The sequence below is a fragment of the Chelonia mydas genome, chromosome 4, assembly GCF_015237465.2.
Source record: "Chelonia mydas isolate rCheMyd1 chromosome 4, rCheMyd1.pri.v2, whole genome shotgun sequence".
NCBI classification, from domain to species: Eukaryota; Metazoa; Chordata; order Testudines; family Cheloniidae; genus Chelonia; species Chelonia mydas.
Genome location: NC_057852.1, coordinates 141,201,502 through 141,223,651, shown reverse-complemented (window position 1 = coordinate 141,223,651; position 22,150 = coordinate 141,201,502). Strand labels below are relative to the sequence as shown.

Genomic DNA, 22,150 nt, shown 5'->3' with positions numbered 1-22,150 from the left:
GGGGAAGCCAGCAGGGCCAGAGTGGGAAGGCGGAAGGGAGAAGGTGGGTTCTTTAATGAGTTTTATTAAGAACAATCTGTAAATCCCCAGGCAGGTACAAATCCCTGAACAAATTCCCGTTGGGCGCCGCACCCACTGCAAACCCGGGGCTGCCTGGGGGAAGAGCCTGCAGAGCCCCACCAGGGTAGCAGCTCCCTGCCCCACAGCTCAGGAGCAAGGCCCACCCACTGAACGCACAGGCTGGGCACTCTCAGGGCCATAACAGGTCAATTTGCATCATCGCCCCCAGGCAGATCCTGGCCCTTCAGCCATCCACAGCCCGGCACCTGCCCAGAGCAGCCAGCTGGTCTCTGTGATCAGCAGGGCAAGGCAGCTCCCTGGTACCCAGCTGGCTTTGCACTCAGGGCTGTGGGAGACAGGTGAGGCAGAAAGCAGCCAGACTGGGCCAGAGCCAAAAACAGAGCCAGCACTAGGGCAGAAAGCCCCAGGGGCATCGCTGCACATGAGCGAAAGGGGACCTGGGACCAGCCTGCCCGGTGCCGAGAGCACCACATGGCAGGGGGGAGCACGGGGCTGGCCCAGGCCTGTGGGGCTCTGTATGGGGTGGCATAGGTTAGCCCCGAGGGCAGAGGGATGTTCCAGAAACAAAGGGACAATGTTAAAAGCCCAAGTGGAACCGGGGGCGGCTCTATGGACTGGGGCCACAGCCCAACCCTGACCCTGGGCCATGCTCCCCACCCAGCCAGCCCCCCACAAAGAGCTACAGAAGAACGGCCAGACTGGGTCGGGCCAATGGTCCATCTAGCCCAGTGTCCTGTCTGCCAACAGTGCTTCAGAGGGAGCAAACCATCGCCGCACAGACAGGCCCCAGCAGGGCAGAGTCAGTGTAACAGACCCAGGGCTCAGCCAATCAGAAGGCAGGAAGGAGAGAGCATGGCTGAGGCAGGAACCTGCCCCGGGACAATTTTTGGTATGAAATAGCCATGGAAGAGCAGCCTGGGGGGTGGAGACTACAACTCCCAGCATGACACAATGCCCTTCATCCCAACAGCATGGTTCCATCGCATGCTGGGAGTTGTAGTCCCCATAGGCCTCACTCCATAATAAGGCAAAGGGGTCTGCAGCCAGCTCCAGTGCCCCCATAGGTGTGGGGCACAGTGCCCCCACTGGGCCACGGGCAGGGCCCTGAATTCCAGCCCTCCCTGCCAGGAGAGGCCCAGCGATTCCCTCCAGGCCAACCAACCCCAAGGCAGCCCCTGGTGGGGGCCGCCCCACCCAGCTTGCACGGCTCCTTCCCAGGGAAGGGGAACCCACAGCACAGCCAGCCAGGGTCCCCATCCGCATAGCAGCGAGTCCAGTCCTACCCCGGGGGGGTGATGCCCACTGGCTGGCGCTGGGCCACAGGTAGGCAACAGGCAGCAGCTGGAGGGGCCTCGGGAAGGCCCAGCATGGTGGCCATCCAGTCACTCTGTGCCCACGAGGCAGCATGGCCAGGGAGGAGCCAGCTGTCAGCCTGGGGACATCCGGCCTCCAGACCCCTGCAATGATGGGGCCAGGGCAGGGCCCTAGTGCTGAGCCAGCTTCTTGTCCAGCCCCTTGCTCTGGGGCAGGTGGCGGAAACGGCAGTCGGCCCCATAGCTGCAGCCGGCGTTCCGCCAGAAATGGCACTCCAGGGTGGGGGGCACTCGCACCGGCTCCCTGTGGGCACACACAGAGGGTCCAGAGCCTGCATACGCCTCATCAGCCCATCCCCCAGACATGCACAGCCCAGAGCTCCAGCCCCCCCTCCGGGAGACCCTGGGCTGGGATGCCACTGGTGATGGCATCATGCCAAGGCAGTAACAGGCCACGGCTCCAAAGAACCCCACTGGGGCAATAATCCAGGCTGGCACTGGAGGGGTGGGGAGGGTTCCTCTGAGCCAGAGCCAAGCAGGGCCAGGGCACCTGGAGGGGTGCTGGGCAGACCCCTCCGCGGGGCACCAGCAGGGGCCCAACTCTTCAGGCCTTGGGACAGCCTCGCTTCGGCTGCTCAGCTCCATGACCCAGCAGTCCCAGAGCAGAGGGGCACTGCAGACAGCCAGGAGGGCCCCTGCCCACTCGTGCCCCACTGCAGGCTCCAGGATTCCCATTCCCAAGGGCAGCACCTACCTCCCCACAGGCCGCGGGGCATTGCCAGGGCCAGCCCTACCAGGGGCCGGGGTTGCATGGTCAGGGTGCTTCAGCTGCAGCACAAACTTGGTTCCTTCCACTTCGGCCCCCTGGGGAGAAAGGGGCCGGTCAGCACAGGCCACCCCGTGGGGCGGGGCGCTTGCAGCGCTGCCAAGGAGCAGTGCAGGGAGGGCACCACGGCACAGCAGGAGACACTCCAGCAAGGCAGGGCTCTCGGAGAACACGGAGGCCCCAGGCTGTGGGGCAGGAGGGCCCTGGGGTAGAGGCCGCAGGCAGGGCAGACAAACCCAGGCTGGTGTCACTGGCACAGGCCCTGTGCGGACGACCCGGCATGAGCGCAGGGCACGCAGGGTTGGCTCAAGCTGAGTGAGGAGAGGGCTCAGCTCACCCAGAGCTGGGCTCAGCACCAGGCACTGACTGGGGCAAGTCTCCAAGCAGAGTGTGTGCCGGGGGCAGGAGTGGGGGAAATGACAGAACCCAAGTGGGGCCCTGTCTCCATGGGGGAGAGCCCCAGACGAGCCTTCGGGTGGGGCCCCCCAGCCAGAGAGAGGCAGGACGAGTGGGCCAGGAGAAGAGCGGCTCCCCCTGGGCACAGCAGGCCCGGCCCTAGGGAAGCTGAGCCCCTGCCATGACCAGTCCTGCCTGCTGCCCACCAGGCTGCATTGATAGTTGGCATCAGTGTGGCCTGCCGGCCCAGAGCAGCCTCTGCCAAGCCACATGGGCCAGTGCCCCTGACCCTCTCCCCAGGCCTGGCCTGACCTGCAGGGCTGCGTAGGCCGCCTCCGCAGCCTCCTTCTTGGTGTAGTTGATGAAGGCGCAGTACTTCTCCGGGAGCATCCGCACCGAGTGGATGGGCCCAAACCTGCCGAGCAGAGCGGACTCAGCCTTGCTGCCCTGCGCAGCCCCCGCCGGGACCAGCCCCAGGCTCTCTAGGCATGGGGCAGCCGACACGAGGGACTCTTGTGTCGGCAGCAGGGAGCTGGAGTCAGCGAGAGGGCCCTGGGTCGGCCGGGTTACTCCAGGGAGGGCAGGCTGACGCAGGCCTCAAGACAGGGACGGCTCCCCGGCCCCACGCTGCAGCCAGAGGGGAGAGGCTGTGGCCCAGAAGGCAGTACTCCTTTGACTGGGCAGCCCCCAGGCTGGCTCTGGGGCAGCCCCGGGCATGTGGTGCTTGCTAGCCAAGGCAACGTGGGGGAGCACCAGCAGGACTGGGGGGCAGGGCCTGGAGGGGCACCAGCGTAGGGGCAGGACCAGGGGTCAAGGCAGCCCCAGCGGGGGAGGGATGGGCTGGCAGGAGACAGAAAGCAGCAGGACAGGGCAGGGTTTATGCCTGAGGGCCCAGGCTCCACCCCAGCCCCACCCCACCGTGCCCTGCCCCAGACAGCTTGGGGGCATGGAGGGGAGGGGGGAGGAGAATCACTCACGCCTCAAAATAGCTGCGCAGCAACTTCTGGGTGATCCTGGGGGTGACGTTCCCGACCCACACAGCGTACCACTCCCTGCCAAAGGCACACAGCACGGGGTCACCCGCCCGCCAGCCTCACCCCGGGCACCAGGAGCCAGCGAGCCGACGAGTACCGCCCCCACCCCACCGCCCACTCCCCCTGCTGCACCCCCAGACCCAGCACCTGCCCCTCCCCGCCTCCAGGCCCAAAACCTGCACCTCCACTACGCTCCCAGGCTCCCGCCCCACCCCCTGGATCCAGCATCTGCCCCCTCTCAACACCCCCAGGCCCACCTGGCTCTCTGCTCAGGGCCCAGCGCCTGCCCCACCCCCAGGCCTAGCAGGCTTTCTCCCTCCTCAGGCATAGCCAGAGACGCATCCAGGACACTAGCCTGTTTCCCCCCACAGCCCATTTCCCAGGTGCCCCATTACCTGGCCTGATGCACAGTGGCTACAGGGTGTCTGGTGCTAGCTGGGGTCTCCCTGCCGCTGGGCCGGAGCCCCGGCTGGGCTGGGCCTTTCCCTCGGCTCCGCGAGCTAGTGATGGTCACAAACCCGCTCTCCCCATCCTCGTCCCCCTCGGCGTAACCACTGCTGCCCAGGGACCAGCTCCTGGCCTGCTCACCTGGGGGGACAGCCAGGGCTTAGCACACCCCCGCTCTGTGGGCACAGTGCCATTCGGCCAGAGGCAGGGACAAGCGGGAGGCTGCTCAGAAGACTCGGCCCCCACAGCGGGGACACTGCAGAGGGGCAAACTGAGGGCTGGGGGACTGGCAGTTCAACCCCGAGCTGCCCCTCAAGCCCAACCCGCAGCCCCCTGCTTCCCCATCCCCACACCGCTCTGCCAGTGCCCCTCACTCCCGACTCGCAGCCCCTGCTCCCCGACCCAAGCTCTGCCAGTGCCCCTCAGTCCCAGCCTGCAGCTTTCCTGCTCCCATCTCTTACTGGTTCCCCGAGGAAGACTGGGCCCAAGCCAGGTCTCCGCAGGGAAGCGGAGTTCCACACCCAACGGTCCCCATGCCCCTGTGCCCTTACCAGGCCCCGCCGGCTGGGACTCTGTGGCTCCCAGCGACGGCTCCACCAGCAGGCTCCTCTCACCGCTAAAGCTGCTGAAGCCGTTCTCCTGTCAGGAGGGGAGCAGGTCAGCAGCCCAGCCCCACTCACCTTTCCCCAGCTAGCGAGCTAGAGCTCTGATTCTGCTGACCATCACCCTGGTATCTGGGCCCCTGCACATCAAATCAACCCAGGGTGGTTCCCGCAGGGAGAGTTTCCCAGCCTTGCCAGACCACCGCAGAGGCTCCGAGCACATGCAGCCTAGACCAGCGAGGGGGCTGCAGGGCCGTCTGTCCCAGCCAGAGCCCCCAGCCTGGGAGGGGTGATCCTCCCAGAGATGAGCAGGGCCCCAGCACACAGGGGATTCCCTGCTGCCCAGCAGGCAGAGACTATTCCTGTCTCACGCTCTGTCCCCTGCAGGGGTGGCTCCCACAGGGCCCAAGCCAGCCAGCCCACCCCACAATCACTCAGGCCGCGCTGTGCCCACGGCTGGAGGGCCTGTCCCCACCCCCAGTGTAGACAGCAGGGACACTCACCAGGATGAGCTGCACCTTGCAGACTTCCAGCTGGGTGGCTGCATCGGCATGGGAGCTGTCCAGCTGCAGCAGCTCCAGGAAGGTGCTTTTGGCCTCAGCGTAGCGCTGGGGAGAGCCAGGTAGTCACTCACTGCCACCCCCCACCAGGCCCAGTGCCTCCCCACTCCCCGGGCCAGACTCTCCCCTGTCCCACAGGGCCAGGCACCTGCCCCCTTCCCCTGAGCCTGGCACCTCCCCCATCCCACCTGCACCCCAGGGGCCAGGGTAGGGGGCCTCCTCCCCCACCTCACTTACCCCACTTAGACCTGGCTCCCACTCCCATGAGCTGCTCGCCCAGAGGGCCCCCCATCTCTCCGACCAGCAGGGCCAGGCCGGGATTCAAGCCCTGGAGCCCACCCCCCACACCCAGGTACCTTCAGCCCCATGAGGGCCTTGCCCTTGCGGAAAAAGCCTTTGGGCCAGCCGGGCAGGAGGCTCAAGGCCACGTGGGCGTCACGCAGGGCCTTGTCGTACTGCTGCATCCTCTCATAGCAGTACGAGCGGTTCCCGAAGAGCCTGCAGGGAGAGCGCGGTCAGCGAGCCTGGGCCAAGGCCAGCTGCCCGCTCCTGCCCCAGCCCCAAAGCGCCCAGCAGCGCTGGGCCGGTCAGCAAGCCTGGGCCAAACCCTGCTCCTGCCCCAAAGCGCCCGGCAGTGCTGGGCCTGTGTGGGGCTGAGGCTCCAGCAGGGGATACAGAGCTAGGGCTAGGAGGGGGCTGCATGGACTACCAGCCGCGCCTCTGGCATGGAGAACCCCCACTCCTCCCAATGAGAGAAACACACTCCCCCAGCCCTTCCCCAAAGAGCACACCCCCGAGAGAAACACTCCCCCAGCCCCACACCAGAGCATCCCCCCACCCTGAGAGAGAAACACTCTGCCCCCTGCCCCAGTGAGCCCCCCCCCGGCCCCGAGCCCTGCCCAGCGCTCCTACCTGTGCTCCCGAGGGTTGAGTTTGACAGCCTCAGTGAAGAAGAACACGGCCTCCTGGAAGCAGCTCCGCTTTGCCGCCTCGTTCCCATAGCCTGCAGGAAGGGAACAGGGTCACCAAGACAGGCACTGCATTACTGAACCCCGTGCAGCCTAGGCAGCCTCCAGGGTGGGGCTGGCTCGGGTGCCCGTGCCCGCCTGGCACCTACACGGAGATCACTCACCACGGGACAAGCGGGATGCAGCGGGGAATGGGCCAGAGGGAGGGAAACGAGGCTGGGAAGCAAAGGGTTAATGCATCCCTGATGCCAGGGCCCTAGGAAGGACTGTGCCTGCTCAGGGCTGGGCTATCAGGGGCTGCAGGTCGGGACTGAGGGGCACCAGCAGACCTGGGGGGGGAGCTCAGGGCTGGGATGGGGGGGCTGCGCATCAGGAGTGAGCAGGGCAGAGCCAGGTTGGCACAGGGAAGGCGTGGCCACTTGTCCGGCCCCGCGGCCCCAGACCCCTTCTGCCGGGTGTGGGAAGGCCGGGCCTGTGGGGGGCGGGGGACACTGACCTGCTAGCACTGTGCTGGGATCCACTCCCCTCCCGTCCTGCCCAGGCCTCGGCACCTGCACAGGGAGCCAAGTAACATGGTGAGGGCTGGGCTGCCGGGACCAGGGCAACTGGGCTCACCCCCCGAGCCTGGCAGGAGGCGAGCGCTCGGCTGGGCAGCGCGTGTGTGGGGCAGCTCAGCTGAGTGGGGGGGCACTGGAGGGGGAAGAGGCCGCAGCACAGTGCATGGGGTACACCTGCGGTGCTGCCAGGCCAGCCTCCCCCAGGAGCCGAGGGGCAGGCTGGGAACCCCGCTCGCCTGAGCCGCCTAGCAGACGGGCTGGTGCTGCAACGGCCGCTACCCAGCCCCACTGCCGCGGGGCCCCCCACAGTGCAGCCCCAGCAGAGCCTCTGGCGTGCAGGGGAAAACCTGAAACCCCCACCACTGGAAGACACCTCCCCCTGCCCACACAGGCTGCCCATCTTGCCATGGCCAGCGCAGGCAGCAGGGGTCAGGGACCAGGCTCTGAAGGGCAGCGTGGACCACGCTCACACCCTGGCCTTTCCCCTCGGCCAGAAGGGGAAGGGGATATTTTCTGCCCAAGTTGAAGGCTTTGTGCCACATGCCCTGGCCCTGGGGGTGGACTGGCCAAGACTGGGGGGCAACCCACCAAGCCCTTCCCCCCCTCTGGGCCTGTGACTCACACAGGGCCCCCAGCTCTGAAAACCAGCAGTTCCCCAAGCCAGTCACGTAAATGGCTGGCAATTCCAACCTCCCACCCCAGGCAGCCCGCAGGGACCAGCCAGCCCAGCCCGGTTCTGCCTCCCAGTTACCGTCTCTGCAGCGAATGGCCTGCACCAGAGCATGGGGGTGTCTGTGTGGGCTAGGTGGGGCCAGGCCCCCATGCCGCAGGACAGCTCTGGGGAAGCACAGGGCTGTGGTAACAAGGTGCCTTTGGAAGTCCTTCAGCTGTCACTTTCCAGCACATTTCTGCCCCATGCCCAGACACCATGCAAAGACATCAGCGACTCCAGTCCTGCCCACCCCCACCCAGCCCAGCCCGTCCCCTAGGGCACAGTTTAGCCTCCCTGTGAGATCAGCAGGATGCAATCCACACAACGGCCCAGCCCTTCCCGCCTTACCCAGCTCGCGCCCAAAGCTCCCGTGCTGGGATTCTTGGCTGGCACCTAGGCACTGAGCCCATCATCACAGTACCCGGGCTGCTCTGGCACAGCGCTGCCAGCTCTGCTACCCAATTCCCCACACGCCCACCGGAGAGACACGCAGACGGACCCACTTCCTTCAGCCGCCCCAGCACTGCCAAGGAGAACGGGCGCAGCTGGAACTGGCCCCACCTCTCCCCATGGGGGGCTCCGCTTCCGCAGCCGCCCCGACTCCACTAGGAGCCAAGCCCAGCAGGTCGCAGGACGAGAGGCCTGAGTGCGCTGGCTGGGGTGGGAACCCACCTTCTCCTAGAGCCAACCGAACAAGCAACCGAGCAGCTTCCTGCCCACGCAGGGCCTCCGGGCTGGCTGGGAGCGACGCTGCACCGTTAGCCTGCTCTTCGCTTTAGCCAGGCTCCCCTGAGCCTTGGGTCTGCAGACAGGTGTGGCTTGCTTGCACAGCAGCTTGCCATGGGGCTGCCCCACACCTTCCCCCATTCACTCTGCAACCTGACACCCCATGCTGGGCCCATGTCTGTCGCCGCTCACCGCACGCTTTGGCTGCTCCCAGCAGCAGCCCCGGCACACTCCAGCCTGGCCTTGACCCGGACACCGGCCCCAGGAGGCAGCACGGGCTGTTGGGGCCCAGATGTCCTAGGCCAAGGTCACACTGCGGATCACTTGCCACTTTTCCCCGCTGGCTCCCCTGCAGTGCTCACGGCTGGGTCGTGGGGCAGAGCCTGCCCTGCCTCTGCCCCGTCACGCGAAGGGCAGGTGACCTAGCAGGGGGCTGCCCAGCTCCGCCTGCGCTTGCCCCTGATTTTCCTCCTCCTCCTCTTAGCCCCACATCCCACCGCCTCCTCCACCAGCCCCTCCACGCTCCCCACTTGCAGTCAGCACATAACAGAGGGGACCCCAGTCTCCCCCACAGACAGGGCTCTCAAGAAGCCACGTCCTTCCCCAGAGAGATGCTCCCCTTCCCTGGGAGCAAGCAGGGGGATGTGCACTGGGGCAGGACCCCTCCATTCACTCTGCCTTGGGTGAGCAGCACATTGCAGGGACAGCCTGGCTCTGGCTGAGCAGGTGGCCATGAGGAGGGTCCTGTGCCCTCGGCGAGCCCCGGCCCCCCTGCCGCGCGGAGCCCAGACACTCCAGCAGCGGTCCAGTCTGATCCGGTGCAGAGGTGCTCTGAGATACACTGAAAGGCACTGGGGCCAGGGAGGGTGATCTCGGACTGTCCTGGAGCAGGATGCTAGAGCCGATGGAAAGCACCCCTCCCAGGAGGGACCCAGAGCTGTCTTGTCCCTGCACTGCTGTGAGCCGAGGCCCCAGGGCCAAGAGCCCTGCCTGGTAATAGAGAACAGGCCCCGTCACGACACAGCCTAGATCAATCCCAGGCAGAGCCCCAGGCTGGCTCCACTCCTCCCTCACCAGCTGGCCTCAGCTCACTCCAGGGAAGGTTGGCTACCTCAGAACCTTCCCTGAAGAGTCACGAGACCTTTCTCGAGGGCTATGGGTGTGGCAGACAAACACGAGAGCTCAACCCCGGTGCCAGCCAGGCCTCACAGAACTGCTGATCACCTGGCCCATCTGCTGGTTCCACTCACTGGAGCCCAGCGAGGCTCCCAGCACTTCCCAAAGCCCTTCAGCGGCGGGGAGTGAGTCTGCAGCCCCTGCCCCAGTGGTGGGAAATCCCCTCCAGGCTGGTCCTATGGGGCTCAGCAGCTGTGAGTCAGCCCAGAAGAGTCTGTGTTAGGCCAGGACCATGGGGGAGCACGTCACCAAGGGGGGTGGAGCCAGAGGAGTGCGGCCAGGCACAAGAGGGTGGGCAGCCTGCAGAGTCCAGAGCCAGGCCCGTCACACCCCACTGTTGGGAGGGCGGCTCAGCCGGGTGCTCAGAGGACAAGTGCCCCCACTCCAGGAGGGGACAGACGCTGGCACTAATCAGACCCACTGGGGCAGCCAGGGAGCTCCCTCCTCCGCCCCATGGCTGAGACACATTCACCCAACCCAGCCCACTCAGAGGGAGGTGTCTGCCCAGAAACCCAACGCTCACCTCCTGCTGGGGCTTCCTGTCCGGCTCCTTGTGCTCAGCTCTGGGCACCTTCTCCTTCCTGGGCGTCAGCGGCTTCACGCCCACCTTACGCTGAGCTTTGGAGACAAAGGTGCTGCTCAAGTCCAGCTCATCCTGGGGGAGGGGGACACAGGTGTCAGGCTGGGTGAGCAGGGACATCAATACAACAGTATGCCACGTCACGCCCTACGGGTTGCACGACCAGCAGACACCTGGCCCCAGAGGCAGCGGGTGCCTTGGTCCCTGACCCCCAGCCATTACCGAGCCAGCTGACCCGGACTTTCACAGCCCAGCCATTCTGTCTAGGCAGGCCGGGTGAGCACCGGGCCCTGCACAAAAGCAGGACAGGGCCACAGCCCAGCACATAGAATCCTAGAATCCTAGAATATCAGGGTTGGAAGGGACCTCAGGAGGTCATCTAGTGCAACCCCCTGCTCAAAGCAGGACCAATCCCCAACTAAATCATCCCAGCCAGGGCTTTGTCAAGCCTGACCTTAAAAACTTCCAAGGAAGGAGATTCTACCACCTCCCTAGGTAACGCATTCCAGTATTTCACCACCCTCCTCGTGAAAAAGTTTTTCCTAATATCCAACCTAAACCTCCCCCACTGCAACTTGAGACCATTACTCCTTGTCCTGTCCTCTTCTACCACTGAGAATAGTCTAGAACCATCCTCTCTGGAACCACCTCTCAGGTAGTTGAAAGCAGCTATCAAATCCCCCCTCATTCTTCTCTTCCGCAGACTAAACAATCCCAGTTCCCTCAGCCTCTCCTCATAAGTCATGTGTTCCAGACCCCTAATCATTTTTGTTGCCCTTCGCTGGACTCTCTCTAATTTATCCACGTCCTTCTTGTAGTGTGGGGCCCAAAACTGGACACAGTACTCCAGATGAGGCCTCACCAATGTCGAATAGAGGGGAACGATCACGTCCCTCGATCTGCTCACTATGCCCCTTCTTATACATCCCAAAATGCCATTGGCCTTCTTGGCAACAAGGGCACACTGCTGACTCATATCCAGCTTCTCGTCCACTGTAACCCCTAGGTCCTTTTCTGCAGAACTGCTGCCGAGCCATTCGGTCCCTAGTCTGTAGCTGTGCATTGGGTTCTTCCGTCCTAAGTGCAGGACCCTGCACTTATCCTTATTGAACCGCAACAGGTTTCTTTTGGCCCAATCCTCCAATTTGTCTAGGTCCCTCTGTATCCTATCCCTGCCCTCCAGCGTATCTACCACTCCTCCCAGTTTAGTATCATCTGCAAATTTGCTGAGAGTGCAATCCACACCATCTTCCAGATCATTAATGAAGATATTGAACAAAACCGGCCCCAGGACCGACCCCTGGGGCACTCCACTTGACACCGGCTGCCAACTAGACATGGAGCCATTGATCACTACCCGTTGAGCCCGACAACCTAGCCAACTTTCTACCCACCTTATAGTGCATTCATCCAGCCCATACTTCTTTAACTTGCTGACAAGAATACTGGCACACCCAAGCCTCACCTCCGTCTCCTCCTCGGTGCTCATGTCTGCACTCCTGTCCTGGGCCCTGGCTCCCTCCCCTCTCCTAGGAGCTGGGGCCTTGCTGGGATCTCTCCGGGAGGAGCTAGAGTCCAGGGTCCCCCTCCGCAATGATGTCATGGCGCCTTCCTCCTCCACGTCACCATTCAGACAAGGTTCATTCTGCAAGGAGAGCACCAGCCCGTGAGATCAGAGCTCTGCCAGCAGCTTCCCCAGGATGGCAAGGCTCTGCCACCTGGCACCAGCCCGCCAGACTCCCCTGGGAGGGGAGGGGAGAGCCCAGCCCAGCCCAGCACTCACAGGTTACAGCCCCTCCTCTTCTCGGACACACAGGAACCAAGAGCGCTGCGCCACAGAAACATGGCTCTGAGCCCCGCTCCCAAGCCCGGGGATGACAGGGCAGGCTGCCCGGAGAGCAAGGCGCATCCCAGCTGTGACGAAGTGGGACTGTTCTTAATGTTTCCTCTGAATAGTGTGGGTGTGCCTCAGTTTCCCTTGTGCAGTTCTTAAGTCTCTAGGGGGTGGGATAAGGGTGTATGATCGTTGCAGAGCCCTGGAGGGCAGGTGTGTGCAGGGGTCTGGACACAGACAATCGCCGACACCCTGTTTCCTGGCAACGGATGGCCTGGGCCCTTCCCCCCTGCAAGGTGAGAGCTAAAGGGTTGGAGAACAAAGGAATCAGGTGACCTCCTGGCCTGGGAAAGGGACAAAGCCCAGAGGCGGAGGGGCTGGAGGAAGTTTCAGTTTGGGGCTGGCTGGGACATGGAGTGAAGTGCAGACGGGGTTGTCTGGCTCACTGACCCCGAAAATGGACCCGGCTGAGGGGTCCTGTTCTCTGCACCTACAAGCTCTGTGTTAGACCATGTTCCTGTCGTCTAATAAACCTTCTGTTTTACTGGCTGGCTGAGAGTCACGTCTGACTGCGAAGTTGGGGGGCAGGACCCTCTGGCTTCCCCAGGACCCCGCCTGGGCGCAGTCGCTGTGGGAAGCGCACGGAGGGGCAGAGGAGGCTGAATGCTCCGAGGTCAGACCCAGGAAGGTGGAAGCTGTGTGAGCTGTTTGCCCTGCAGACAGGCTGCTCACAGAAAGGAGATTTCCCCAGAGTCCTGACTGGCTATATAAGGAGCAATTCCACAGCATCACCCAGGGACTCCGTGACACGCAGCCACTTACCAACTTCATCTCGGGCTTGGGCTTCAATTCTTGTTCTAGTTTTTCTTGCCTCTTCCGATCTTTCTGCCTCTGGAAGCCACAGAGAAATGAGTGAGCTCCAGAGAGCTGGAGCTTTCCCCAGCCAGGGGCTCTGACCCCGTTCCCTCCCGGGGAAGGCTGCACTTCCGAGTCACTGCTGACACATTTGGTAGAGCAGAGTCAGCTCACCCTCCTGGGGCTGGGGGCCACCCAGCACCACACACCCACAAGGGACCTCCAGGGCAGGTTCTGTGGGGAGCAGGGCAGCCAGCCAGGCTCCTCTGGCAAGGGGAACGGAACTGAGACAGGTTCTCCTGCAGAGCCTAGATGCAGGGCAGGCTGAACTCCTGGCTTGCAGCCTGGAGATAGGGGCCTGGGCAAGAGAGGACCTCAGGGAAGAGAAGGCACCAGTAGAGCCCGGCCAACACTCCCTGTTCCACACTAACCAGTGAGTCCCACCAATGCGTGCGATTGCTGCATGAGCCAAGAGACATCCCTTATCCCAAGCTCAGTGATAGCCCCAGACTCCATTTAATCTACCCGACACACCACCCCTCTGCTATGGGACTGCTTTACACTAATCTACTCTAGGAATATAAGAAGGGGACTGAACTCGACACAGCCCCTTCCCACAGACTAAGAGATGGAGCTGAAGAGCTCAAAACACAGGGCAACTGGGTAGCACAGAAAACAGAAGTTTGCCCTCCAGAGGATCCATCAGGCTGTGCAGCACAGCTGGTTGGCTGGACAGGGAACAAGGGGAAGGTCTCCCCACAGCTGGAATCCCTGCACCCAGATCTGTCACGAGCCAGGCTGGGAGACCCCAGATTTGAGTGCCAGCAGAGGGCCCTTGGCTCGTTGGCATGACAGAGGCCGAGTTTGCTATCCATCCATTTTGCCAACAGACCTGGTATGGACCCCAAACAAACCCATCTCCTGGCCACAGGCTCCCTGCCCTGTTTGGGGGTGGGAGAATGGCATTTGCGCTGTTGGGGGGGAGGCAAGCGCCGTCACCGGTGTGGTGTGCTGGCGAGATGCACACCCCGTCACCGGCCAGGCTGAGAATGCAGAGGAGGAAGCAGGCATGCCAGGTGGCTGGGACAGCAGCAGGAGTGGAGAGCACAGCCCTGGGCACTCACCTTCTTCTTAAGTCTTTTCTTCTCTGCTTTCCTTTTAACTCGCTCTTCCTCAGCTACCAGCTCCTTGGCGTTCTTCTCCGCTTCCTGGGAAGAGAACCACGCCAGCTGGGCACAGCCCCCACCCAGCAGCCAGCCCTTCCCAACTGGGGGCAGGGGCACACCGCTGGAACTGAGAGTCCCTATCCCCCAGGAGATCACAGGTGATGATCAGCTAGGAGTGGCAGCTGTGAGAAGGACCCCTTCCCCCACAGGAAATCACACTGCAGTGAGAGCAGAACCAAGGTCTAGAGCAAGGAGCCATGGTAGACAGGCAGCTGAACACGTGCTCCTGGTAGTGCCATGCTGTAAGTGGGGAGCGTGGCCCGTAGATGGGCAGGCAGAGGGGTGGCGAGCAGGAGCCAGGAGGTGGTAACACGTCTGTCTGCAGCTTTAGTGCGACCCTCGCTGGGACAGCAGGCCCCTACAGCGTAGGCTGTAGTCTACGCTTTCAAAGGGATGGTGACAAACTGGAAAGGGATCAGAAAAGAGCTACAAGGATGCCCTGAGGGCTGACCTTCGGGAGAGGCTGAAGCAGCTCAGTCTAGTCAGCTTATCCAAGAAAGAGTTCTGAGGGGACTACGAGTACCTCCTCCACGGGGAGGAGACTTCTGAGAACCCAAGGTGTGAGTACACAAGGGCAGCATGAGAGCCAATGGCTAGGAGCCGAAGCAAGACAAATTCAGACTAACTTGTTTCAACAGGAACGCGGTGCACTCTGTGTCTTTCTGAGAGAGGCTCTAGCTCAGCCAAACATCTGGGGCTGGATGCAGGAATCCCTGGGTGGTTCTCGGGGCTGGATGGTCCAATGCTCCCTTCTGGCCTTAACAGCTAGGAAGCTTTCCCTGGGGCAGGTTCTCTCATCACCGCTACTGCAGGGGCTTTTGCACCTTGCTCTGCAGCAGCTGGAGATGGGCTCCATGGAGCCCTGGGCTGATCCGGGATGGGGATCCCGGCCTGCACCCTGGCAAAGTCCGAGGCCAGCTCGTTCTGCTCCTAGAGAAGCAGTACTACATCCGTGCTCAGCAGCGGCCCCTCGGGCTGGTCAATGGTAGCGCTGACAATCCCCACCCCTTCCCCCAGGTTCTGTCCACTCTGATCTGCAGCCAGGACACCACCAGCAGGTTCTCCCGCGGAGGATTGGCAGAGATGCCAGAGGCACCACAGTGGACAAAGCCCTTAGGAAATACATGGAGGGCCCCATCAAGCCCTGGCCACAGTGGGGCTTCCAGGGGACTGTGACAGGGTGCTGGGCACAAACTGCTGAGCTAGCCCTCCGTCACACCAGTTCCCATTACGGGAGGTAAATTGGAGCTGGCTAGAGAAGCCTCTGCATGATTGGCAAAGGGGAAACAGCTGCCAGCTTGATTAGCCTGGGGGTGCATAAAAGCCTCAGAGGAAGGAAGCCAATGGGGAGCAGACAGAAAGGGGGGGAAGCCAGAGAGTGGGAGCTCTTCTCTCTTGGATGCAAAGGCTGGGAACTCCTTCAGACTGAAACCCCCAAGCTGTATATGGTGAGAAGGTGGTGGGGTTTCACGCTGTAAATAAACTGCACCCGTGATTGCTGAGCCAGAAGGTCTCTGAGTGGTTTTTGGAGCAGAGCAGGGGCAGGAGCAAATGGGGCCCTGTACGCCCTGTTACACGGACCCACTGGGGAGGATGACCCTGGGGCTCTGCTCACCTCTGCGGTCACCCGCTGCCTCTGGGGCAATTTCAGGTCCAGCAGTTGACAGTCCAGCGACTTCTGGGGCGGGGGAGCTGGTGAGGTGTCCTTGCACAGGAAGGATTTCCTGAAGCCACAGAAGGTACCAGGGAGTGAGTCCTCATCAGTCTTTGCATCGCACTCCTTGTTGAAATCGTCCCACTTCTCCTCCTCATCCTCGTAATACTCCCCATCATTGTCGTAGTAATAGCAGAGCTCTTCGTCTGAGTCTGCACAGGGAGAGCACATCAGGCGCTCAGCCCCATGCAGCCACGGCTTGGGCTTCCCATCCCCTGTGCTGTACCTCCCCCGTCAGGTCCCAGCTATGCTCCAGAGACAGTCCACCAGCCTATACCTCCCAGGAGTGGAGCTTTCGATGCGCCCCCTCACTCCAAACCCCTTAGTCCCCAGCGCTCCCCAAACCTCGAGTGATCAGGGAAGGAGCAGCCCCATCCCAAAACCCCAAAATAAACCAGCTCACCCCAAACCCCTCCCCCACCGAGGGAGGAGCCTGAGATTCCATAGACCCCAAGGCCTTCCCTACTGCTGTCAATCTGCCACGGGAGGTGCCCAGACTCTGTGGTGATGGGCAGGGGGTGGGCTTGTCAGGACAGGGCCGGAGGGGATGGGAGATTCCTGGCAGTTCAGAATCCCAGCCTGGGAGGGGCTCTCGTTCTGGGGAAGCATCGTTCACAAGTCCCGCAGTGGACCTCGACACTGCAAAGAAAAACCTGCAAGGCCACATCACAGAGCTCAGGTCAAAGGAGTCAGGCTCACAAGGCTAAAAATAGCAATGCAGAACTTCCCACTCGGGCTGGGGCCTGGGCTCTGAATCCCGGCAAGGGGCTCGGATCCCAGCCTCCAGCCCAAGCAGGAACATCTACATTGCTGTTTTAAGCCCTGTAGTGCAAGCCCAAGTCAATTGAGCTGGGCTCTGAGACTCGGTGCTGTGGGTTTTTCTCTGGAGCGTAGACGTACTCCTAGAACGTGGATGAATTTCCTTCCCCGCAGGGTTTTAGCAGGGACAGGATGATCTGCTGACATGCTCCTGCCCCATACATGCCTCCAGGCCATAGCTCTGGTCCTCTGTCTACCTCTCCTCCTGTCCTTCAGCTGTGAGGTCACTGGGGCTGTGTGCATACAGCGCCTAGCGCAACGAAGTCCTGGGCCACAACTGGGGCTGCTCGGCTCTGCCACGATATAGGTAATGTCACAGTGCACATGGCTGGGGCACTGACTAACAGGTGTTTGGATGGGTATTCTTTACCCAGCCCCACTCAGACTCTAGCCACGCTGGGAGTGGTCACGAACTGGGAGGGGAAAAAGCACCCAGCTGAGTCCTCTGCCTGCAGCTACAGCAGGCCCCCTTGTGGCAGCTTCATCAGAGGCAAAGGACTTCTCAGCCCATGGAGTCTGAACCCCACCCTCCACCACAAACCTGATTCTCCCAGGGCAGGGCGAGGCACTTGGCAGAAGGCAGGGTGCATCGTTCGGAGAGAGCTTCTGGGCCAGGGCTGTGGGACTGGCCCCTCTCGGCAGCGCTGGCTTGTCCCCGCGGGGTTCCCAAGCACTTTGCCAAGAACATAACATAAGAGCGGCCATGCTGGGTGAGACCAAAGGTCCCTTTAGCCCAGGATCCTGTCTTCCGACAGTGGCCAGTACCAGGTGCCCCAGAGGGAATGAACAGAACAGGGAATCCTCAAGTGATCCATCCCCTGTCGCCCATTCCCAGCTGCTGGCAGACAGAAGCTCAGGCCATCATCCCGGCTAATAGCCACTGATGGGCCAATCCTCCCTTAACTTATCTAGTTCTTTTTTGAGCCCTGTTATAGTCTTGGCCTTCACCACATCCTTTGGCAAGGAGTCCCACAGGCTGACTGTGCGTTGTGTGAAGCAATCAGACAGGGCTCATGGAAGCAGGGGTGAGAACGAGTGAGGAGGGTGAAGCCTGCCCGCAGCAGGGGTACGCCAGGGCGCGAAGCCCTGGGCACAGCAGTGCCTCTTACAAGCACCAGTAGCAGGCGCGCTGTTAGCACCCCAGGGGTGGAGTCAGGAGGGGCCGGGGATGGCTCTGCCTGAGGAGACCGGCTGATTCCGCAGGAACATGAGACGCGCTGCTTCCAAGAGCTTCTGACCCCACAAGGTCCACCCACAAAAGCCCCTGGCCTCCCCGACGCTCCCCTTCCCCACCCCCTCGTACCTGCTATCTCCTCAGCTTTACACTTCATGGCACTGCTGGGGGGGCCGTACAGGTTCTCCATCATCAGCTTCTCCATGAAGTTGTTGAGATCCTAGGAGACGGAACTACACCTAGCGACTCAGGGTCTCCAGCAGCCCCGCTGGGGTTCCTCAGTGCCCCCCCCCCCTCACTGCTGCGCCCACCCATTACACACCTTGAAGCGCTGGTCAAATCAGACAGAAGAAGCAGGAATGAGCTTCTCCCAGAGCCCTGGCCCAGGGTCCCCCTGCCCGCCTGCAAACCAGGCAGCCAGCCCAAGAGACTCAGCCATGTCGAGTTGCCAGGGGTCCGGCTGGGAAGGTGGGAGCCCCATGATCCCCTTGAGGGATGCACCCCACACACTCCCTTGAAGGCAGAGGGACAGCAGACACATACCTCTTCCTTGTGGTGCTCTAAGCTGGGGTCACAGCCGTAGCTGGTGAGCAGGCTGAGGGGTAAGTGCCCCGGCGGGAAGGGCCCTGCAAGACAGCAGCTGTGAGCAAGCGGCCAAGCGGGCCAGGACCGAAAGTGAACGTGCAGAGGGTCAGGAAGGCCAGGGAACAGACCAACCCACCTCCCGCTGCCGCATGGCCCCTCACCCCCTCCCCTGCCGCCTCCCAAGGGGACACCCCCGCATCAGGCCCAATGTATCTCCTCACGACTCGCTCACGCCGGGGAGCACCCCAGCCAGGCCATCCCCCCAGCCGGTGCCGGGGGCAACATCACTTCCTCCCCCAAACATAGGGTGGGGGCTCCCCCCAAACGCCCAGAGCAGAACAGCCTGGGGCTCGGGAGTTACTTTCTTCCCGCATGTCCCCAGACTTCCCCCACCTCCCCAACCCCCCACTACACCCGAACCCTCAGACACCCCCCCACTGTCCGAACCCCCCCCAGACCCAGCCCCTCAGACACCCCCCACCTCCCCCTCGCAGTCAAACCCTCAGACCCCCTTCATCACCCCAACCCCCCTCATACCCAGCCCCTCAGACCCTCCTCACCGCCCCAACCCCCCTACACCCAGCCCTTCAGACACCCCCCCACCTCCCCAAGCCCCCACTACACCCAAACCCCCAGACACCCCCCCACTGTCCGAACCGCCCCCAGACCCAGCCCCTCAGACACCCCCCACCTCCCCCTCGCAGTCAAACCCTCAGACCCCCCTCACCGCCCCAACCCCCCCCACACCCAGCCCTTCAGACCCTCCTCACCGCCCCAACCCCCCCCCACACCCAGCCCTTCAGACCCCCCCTCACCGCCCCAACCCCCCTACACCCAGCCCCTCAGACCCTCCTCACCGCCCCAACCCCCCTACACCCAGCCCTTCAGACCCCCCTCACCTCCCCAACTCCCCCCACACCCAGCCCTTCAGATCCCCCCTCACCGCCCCAACCCCCCACACACACAGCCCTTCAGACCCCCCCTCACCGCCCCAACTCCCCCCACACCCAGCCCTTCAGATTCCCCCTCACCGCCCCAACTCCCCCCACACCCAGCCCTTCAGATCCCATCTCACCTCCCCAACTCCCCCCACACCCAGCCCTTCAGACCCCCCCCTCACCGCCCCAACTCCCCCCACACCCAGCCCTTCAGATCCCCCCTCACCGCCCCAACCCCCCCCCACACCCAGCCCTTCAGATCCCCCCTCACCGCCCCAACTCCCCACACACCCAGCCCTTCAGACCCTCCCTCACCGCCCCAACCCCCCCCACCCAGCCCTTCAGATCCCCCCTCACCGCCCCAACCCCCCCCATACCCAGCCCTTCAGATCCCCCCTCACAGCCCCAACCCCACCCACACCCAGCCCTTCAGATCCCCCCTCACAGCCCCAACCCCACCCACACCCAGCCCTTCAGATCCCCCCTCACCTCCCCAACTCCCCCCACACCCAGCCCTTCAGATTCCCCCTCACCGCCCCAACCCCCCCCACACCCAGCCCTTCAGATCCCCCTTCACCTCCCCAACCCCGCCCCACACCCAGCCCTTCAGATCCCCCCTCACCGCCCCAACTCCCCCCACACCCAGCCCTTCAGACCCTCCCTCACCGCCCCAACCCCCCCCCACCCAGCCCTTCAGATCCCCCCTCACCGCCCCAACCCCCCCCATACCCAGCCCTTCAGATCCCCCCTCACAGCCCCAACCCCACCCACACCCAGCCCTTCAGATCCCCCCCACCTCCCCAACTCCCCCCACACCCAGCCCTTCAGATCCCCCCTCACCGCCCCAACTCCCCCCACACCCAGCCCTTCAGATTCCCCCTCACCGCCCCAACTCCCCCCACACCCAGCCCTTCAGACCCCCCCTCACCGCCCCAACCCCCCCCCACACCCAGCCCTTCAGACCCCCCTCACCGCCCCAACCCCCCCCACACCCAGCCCTTCAGATCCCCCCTCACCTCCCCAACCCCCCCCACACCCAGCCCTTCAGATCCCCCCTCACCTCCCCAACCCCCCCCACACCCAGCCCTTCAGACCCCCCTCACCTCCCCAACTCCCCCCACACCCAGCCCTTCAGATCCCCCCTCACCGCCCCAACTCCCCCCACACCCAGCCCTTCAGACCCCCCTCACCGCCCCAACTCCCCCCACACCCAGCCCTTCAGACCCCCCCCTCACCTCCCCAACTCCCCCCACACCCAGCCCTTCAGATCCCCCCTCACCGCCCCAACCCCCCCCACACCCAGCCCTTCAGATCCCCCTTCACCTCCCCAACCCCGCCCCACACCCAGCCCTTCAGATCCCCCCTCACCGCCCCAACCCCCCCCACACCCAGCCCTTCAGATCCCCCCTCACCGCCCCAACTCCCCCCACACCCAGCCCTTCAGACCCCCCCTCACCGCCCCAACTCCCCCCACACCCAGCCCTTCAGATCCCCCCTCACCGCCCCAACTCCCCCCACACCCAGCCCTTCAGACCCCCCCTCACCGCCCCAACTCCCCCCACACCCAGCCCTTCAGACCCCCCCTCACCGCCCCAACTCCCCCCACACCCAGCCCTTCAGATCCCCCCTCACCGCCCCAACCCCCCCCCACACCCAGCCCTTCAGACCCCCCCTCACCGCCCCAACTCCCCCCACACCCAGCCCTTCAGATCCCCCCTCACCGCCCCCAACCCCCCCCCACACCCAGCCCTTCAGACCCCCCCTCACCGCCCCAACCCCTCCCCACACCCAGCCCTTCAGACCCCCCCTCACCGCCCCAACTCCCCCCACAACCAGCCCTTCAGATCCCCCCCTCACCGCCCCAACCCCCCCCACACCCAGCCCTTCTGATCCCCCCTCACCGCCCCAACCCCCCCCCACACCCAGCCCTTCAGATCCCCCCTCACCGCCCCAACCCCCCCCATACCCAGCCCTTCAGACCCCCCCTCACCGCCCCAACCCCCCCCACACCCAGCCCTTCAGACCCCCCCTCACCGCCCCAACTCCCCCCACAACCAGCCCTTCAGATCCCCCCTCACCGCCCCAACCCCCCCCCACACCCAGCCCTTCAGATCCCCCCTCACCGCCCCAACCCCACCCACACCCAGCCCTTCAGATCCCCCCTCACAGCCCCAACCCCACCCACACCCAGCCCTTCAGATTCCCCCTCACCGCCCCAACCCCCCCCACACCCAGCCCTTCAGACCCCCCCTCACCGCCCCAACCCCACCCACACCCAGCCCTTCAGATCCCCCCTCACAGCCCCAACCCCACCCACACCCAGCCCTTCAGATCCCCCCTCACCTCCCCAACTCCCCCCACACCCAGCCCTTCAGATCCCCCCTCACACCCCCAACCCCACCCACACCCAGCCCTTCAGATCCCCCCTCACCTCCCCAACTCCCCCCACACCCAGCCCTTCAGATCCCCCCTCACCTCCCCAACCCCCCCCACACCCAGCCCTTCAGACCCCCCTCACCTCCCCAACTCCCCCCACACCCAGCCCTTCAGATCCCCCCTCACCGCCCCAACCCCCCCCACACCCAGCCCTTCAGATCCCCCCTCACCGCCCCAACTCCCCCCACACCCAGCCCTTCAGACCCCCCTCACCTCCCCAACCCCGCCCCACACCCAGCCCTTCAGATCCCCCCTCACCGCCCCAACTCCCCCCACACCCAGCCCTTCAGATCCCCCCTCACAGCCCCAACCCCACCCACACCCAGCCCTTCAGATCCCCCCTCACCTCCCCAACTCCCCCCACACCCAGCCCTTCAGACCCCCCCTCACCGCCCCAACCCCCCCCACACCCAGCCCCTCAGGACCCCCCTCACTCACCCCGCTCCGGCCCCCCGGGGGCTCCCGCCTCCCCAAGTCCCGCGTTCGGCATCAGCCCAGGGAGGGGCGGCCTCCCTCCCACCCCAGAAGCACCCCCCTCAGCCCACCCCACAATCCTCTGCGCCCTGCGGAAACCGGACACAGTCACAGGAG

The 22,150-nt window shown here is 63.8% G+C and overlaps 1 protein-coding gene across 3 annotated transcripts; it reads right to left on the bottom strand.

Moving 5' to 3' along the window:
* Positions 1-48: 48 nt before the first annotated feature.
* On the bottom strand, positions 49-22,143 carry TTC31 (tetratricopeptide repeat domain 31). 3 transcript variants are annotated; one of them, XM_037898516.2, is made up of 18 exons: positions 21,998-22,143; positions 18,144-18,226; positions 17,730-17,820; positions 15,509-15,759; positions 13,792-13,875; positions 12,635-12,703; positions 11,444-11,623; positions 9,922-10,053; positions 6,724-6,778; positions 6,172-6,262; positions 5,616-5,757; positions 5,203-5,307; positions 4,649-4,736; positions 4,046-4,238; positions 3,594-3,668; positions 2,929-3,031; positions 2,149-2,258; positions 49-1,698 (listed from the first exon to the last, which is right to left on the bottom strand). In XM_037898516.2, exons 1-18 carry the CDS (start codon positions 22,047-22,049, stop codon positions 1,566-1,568), a joined length of 2,037 nt encoding a protein of 678 aa, XP_037754444.1. In that variant the 5' UTR covers positions 22,050-22,143; the 3' UTR covers positions 49-1,565. The 3 variants fall into 3 exon arrangements, with proteins under 3 accessions (XP_037754444.1, XP_043400970.1, XP_043400969.1); XM_043545035.1 differs by lacking the exon at positions 18,144-18,226 and having other exon boundaries at positions 21,998-22,078; XM_043545034.1 differs by lacking the exon at positions 21,998-22,143 and having other exon boundaries at positions 17,730-17,931.
* Positions 22,144-22,150: the final 7 nt, after the last annotated feature.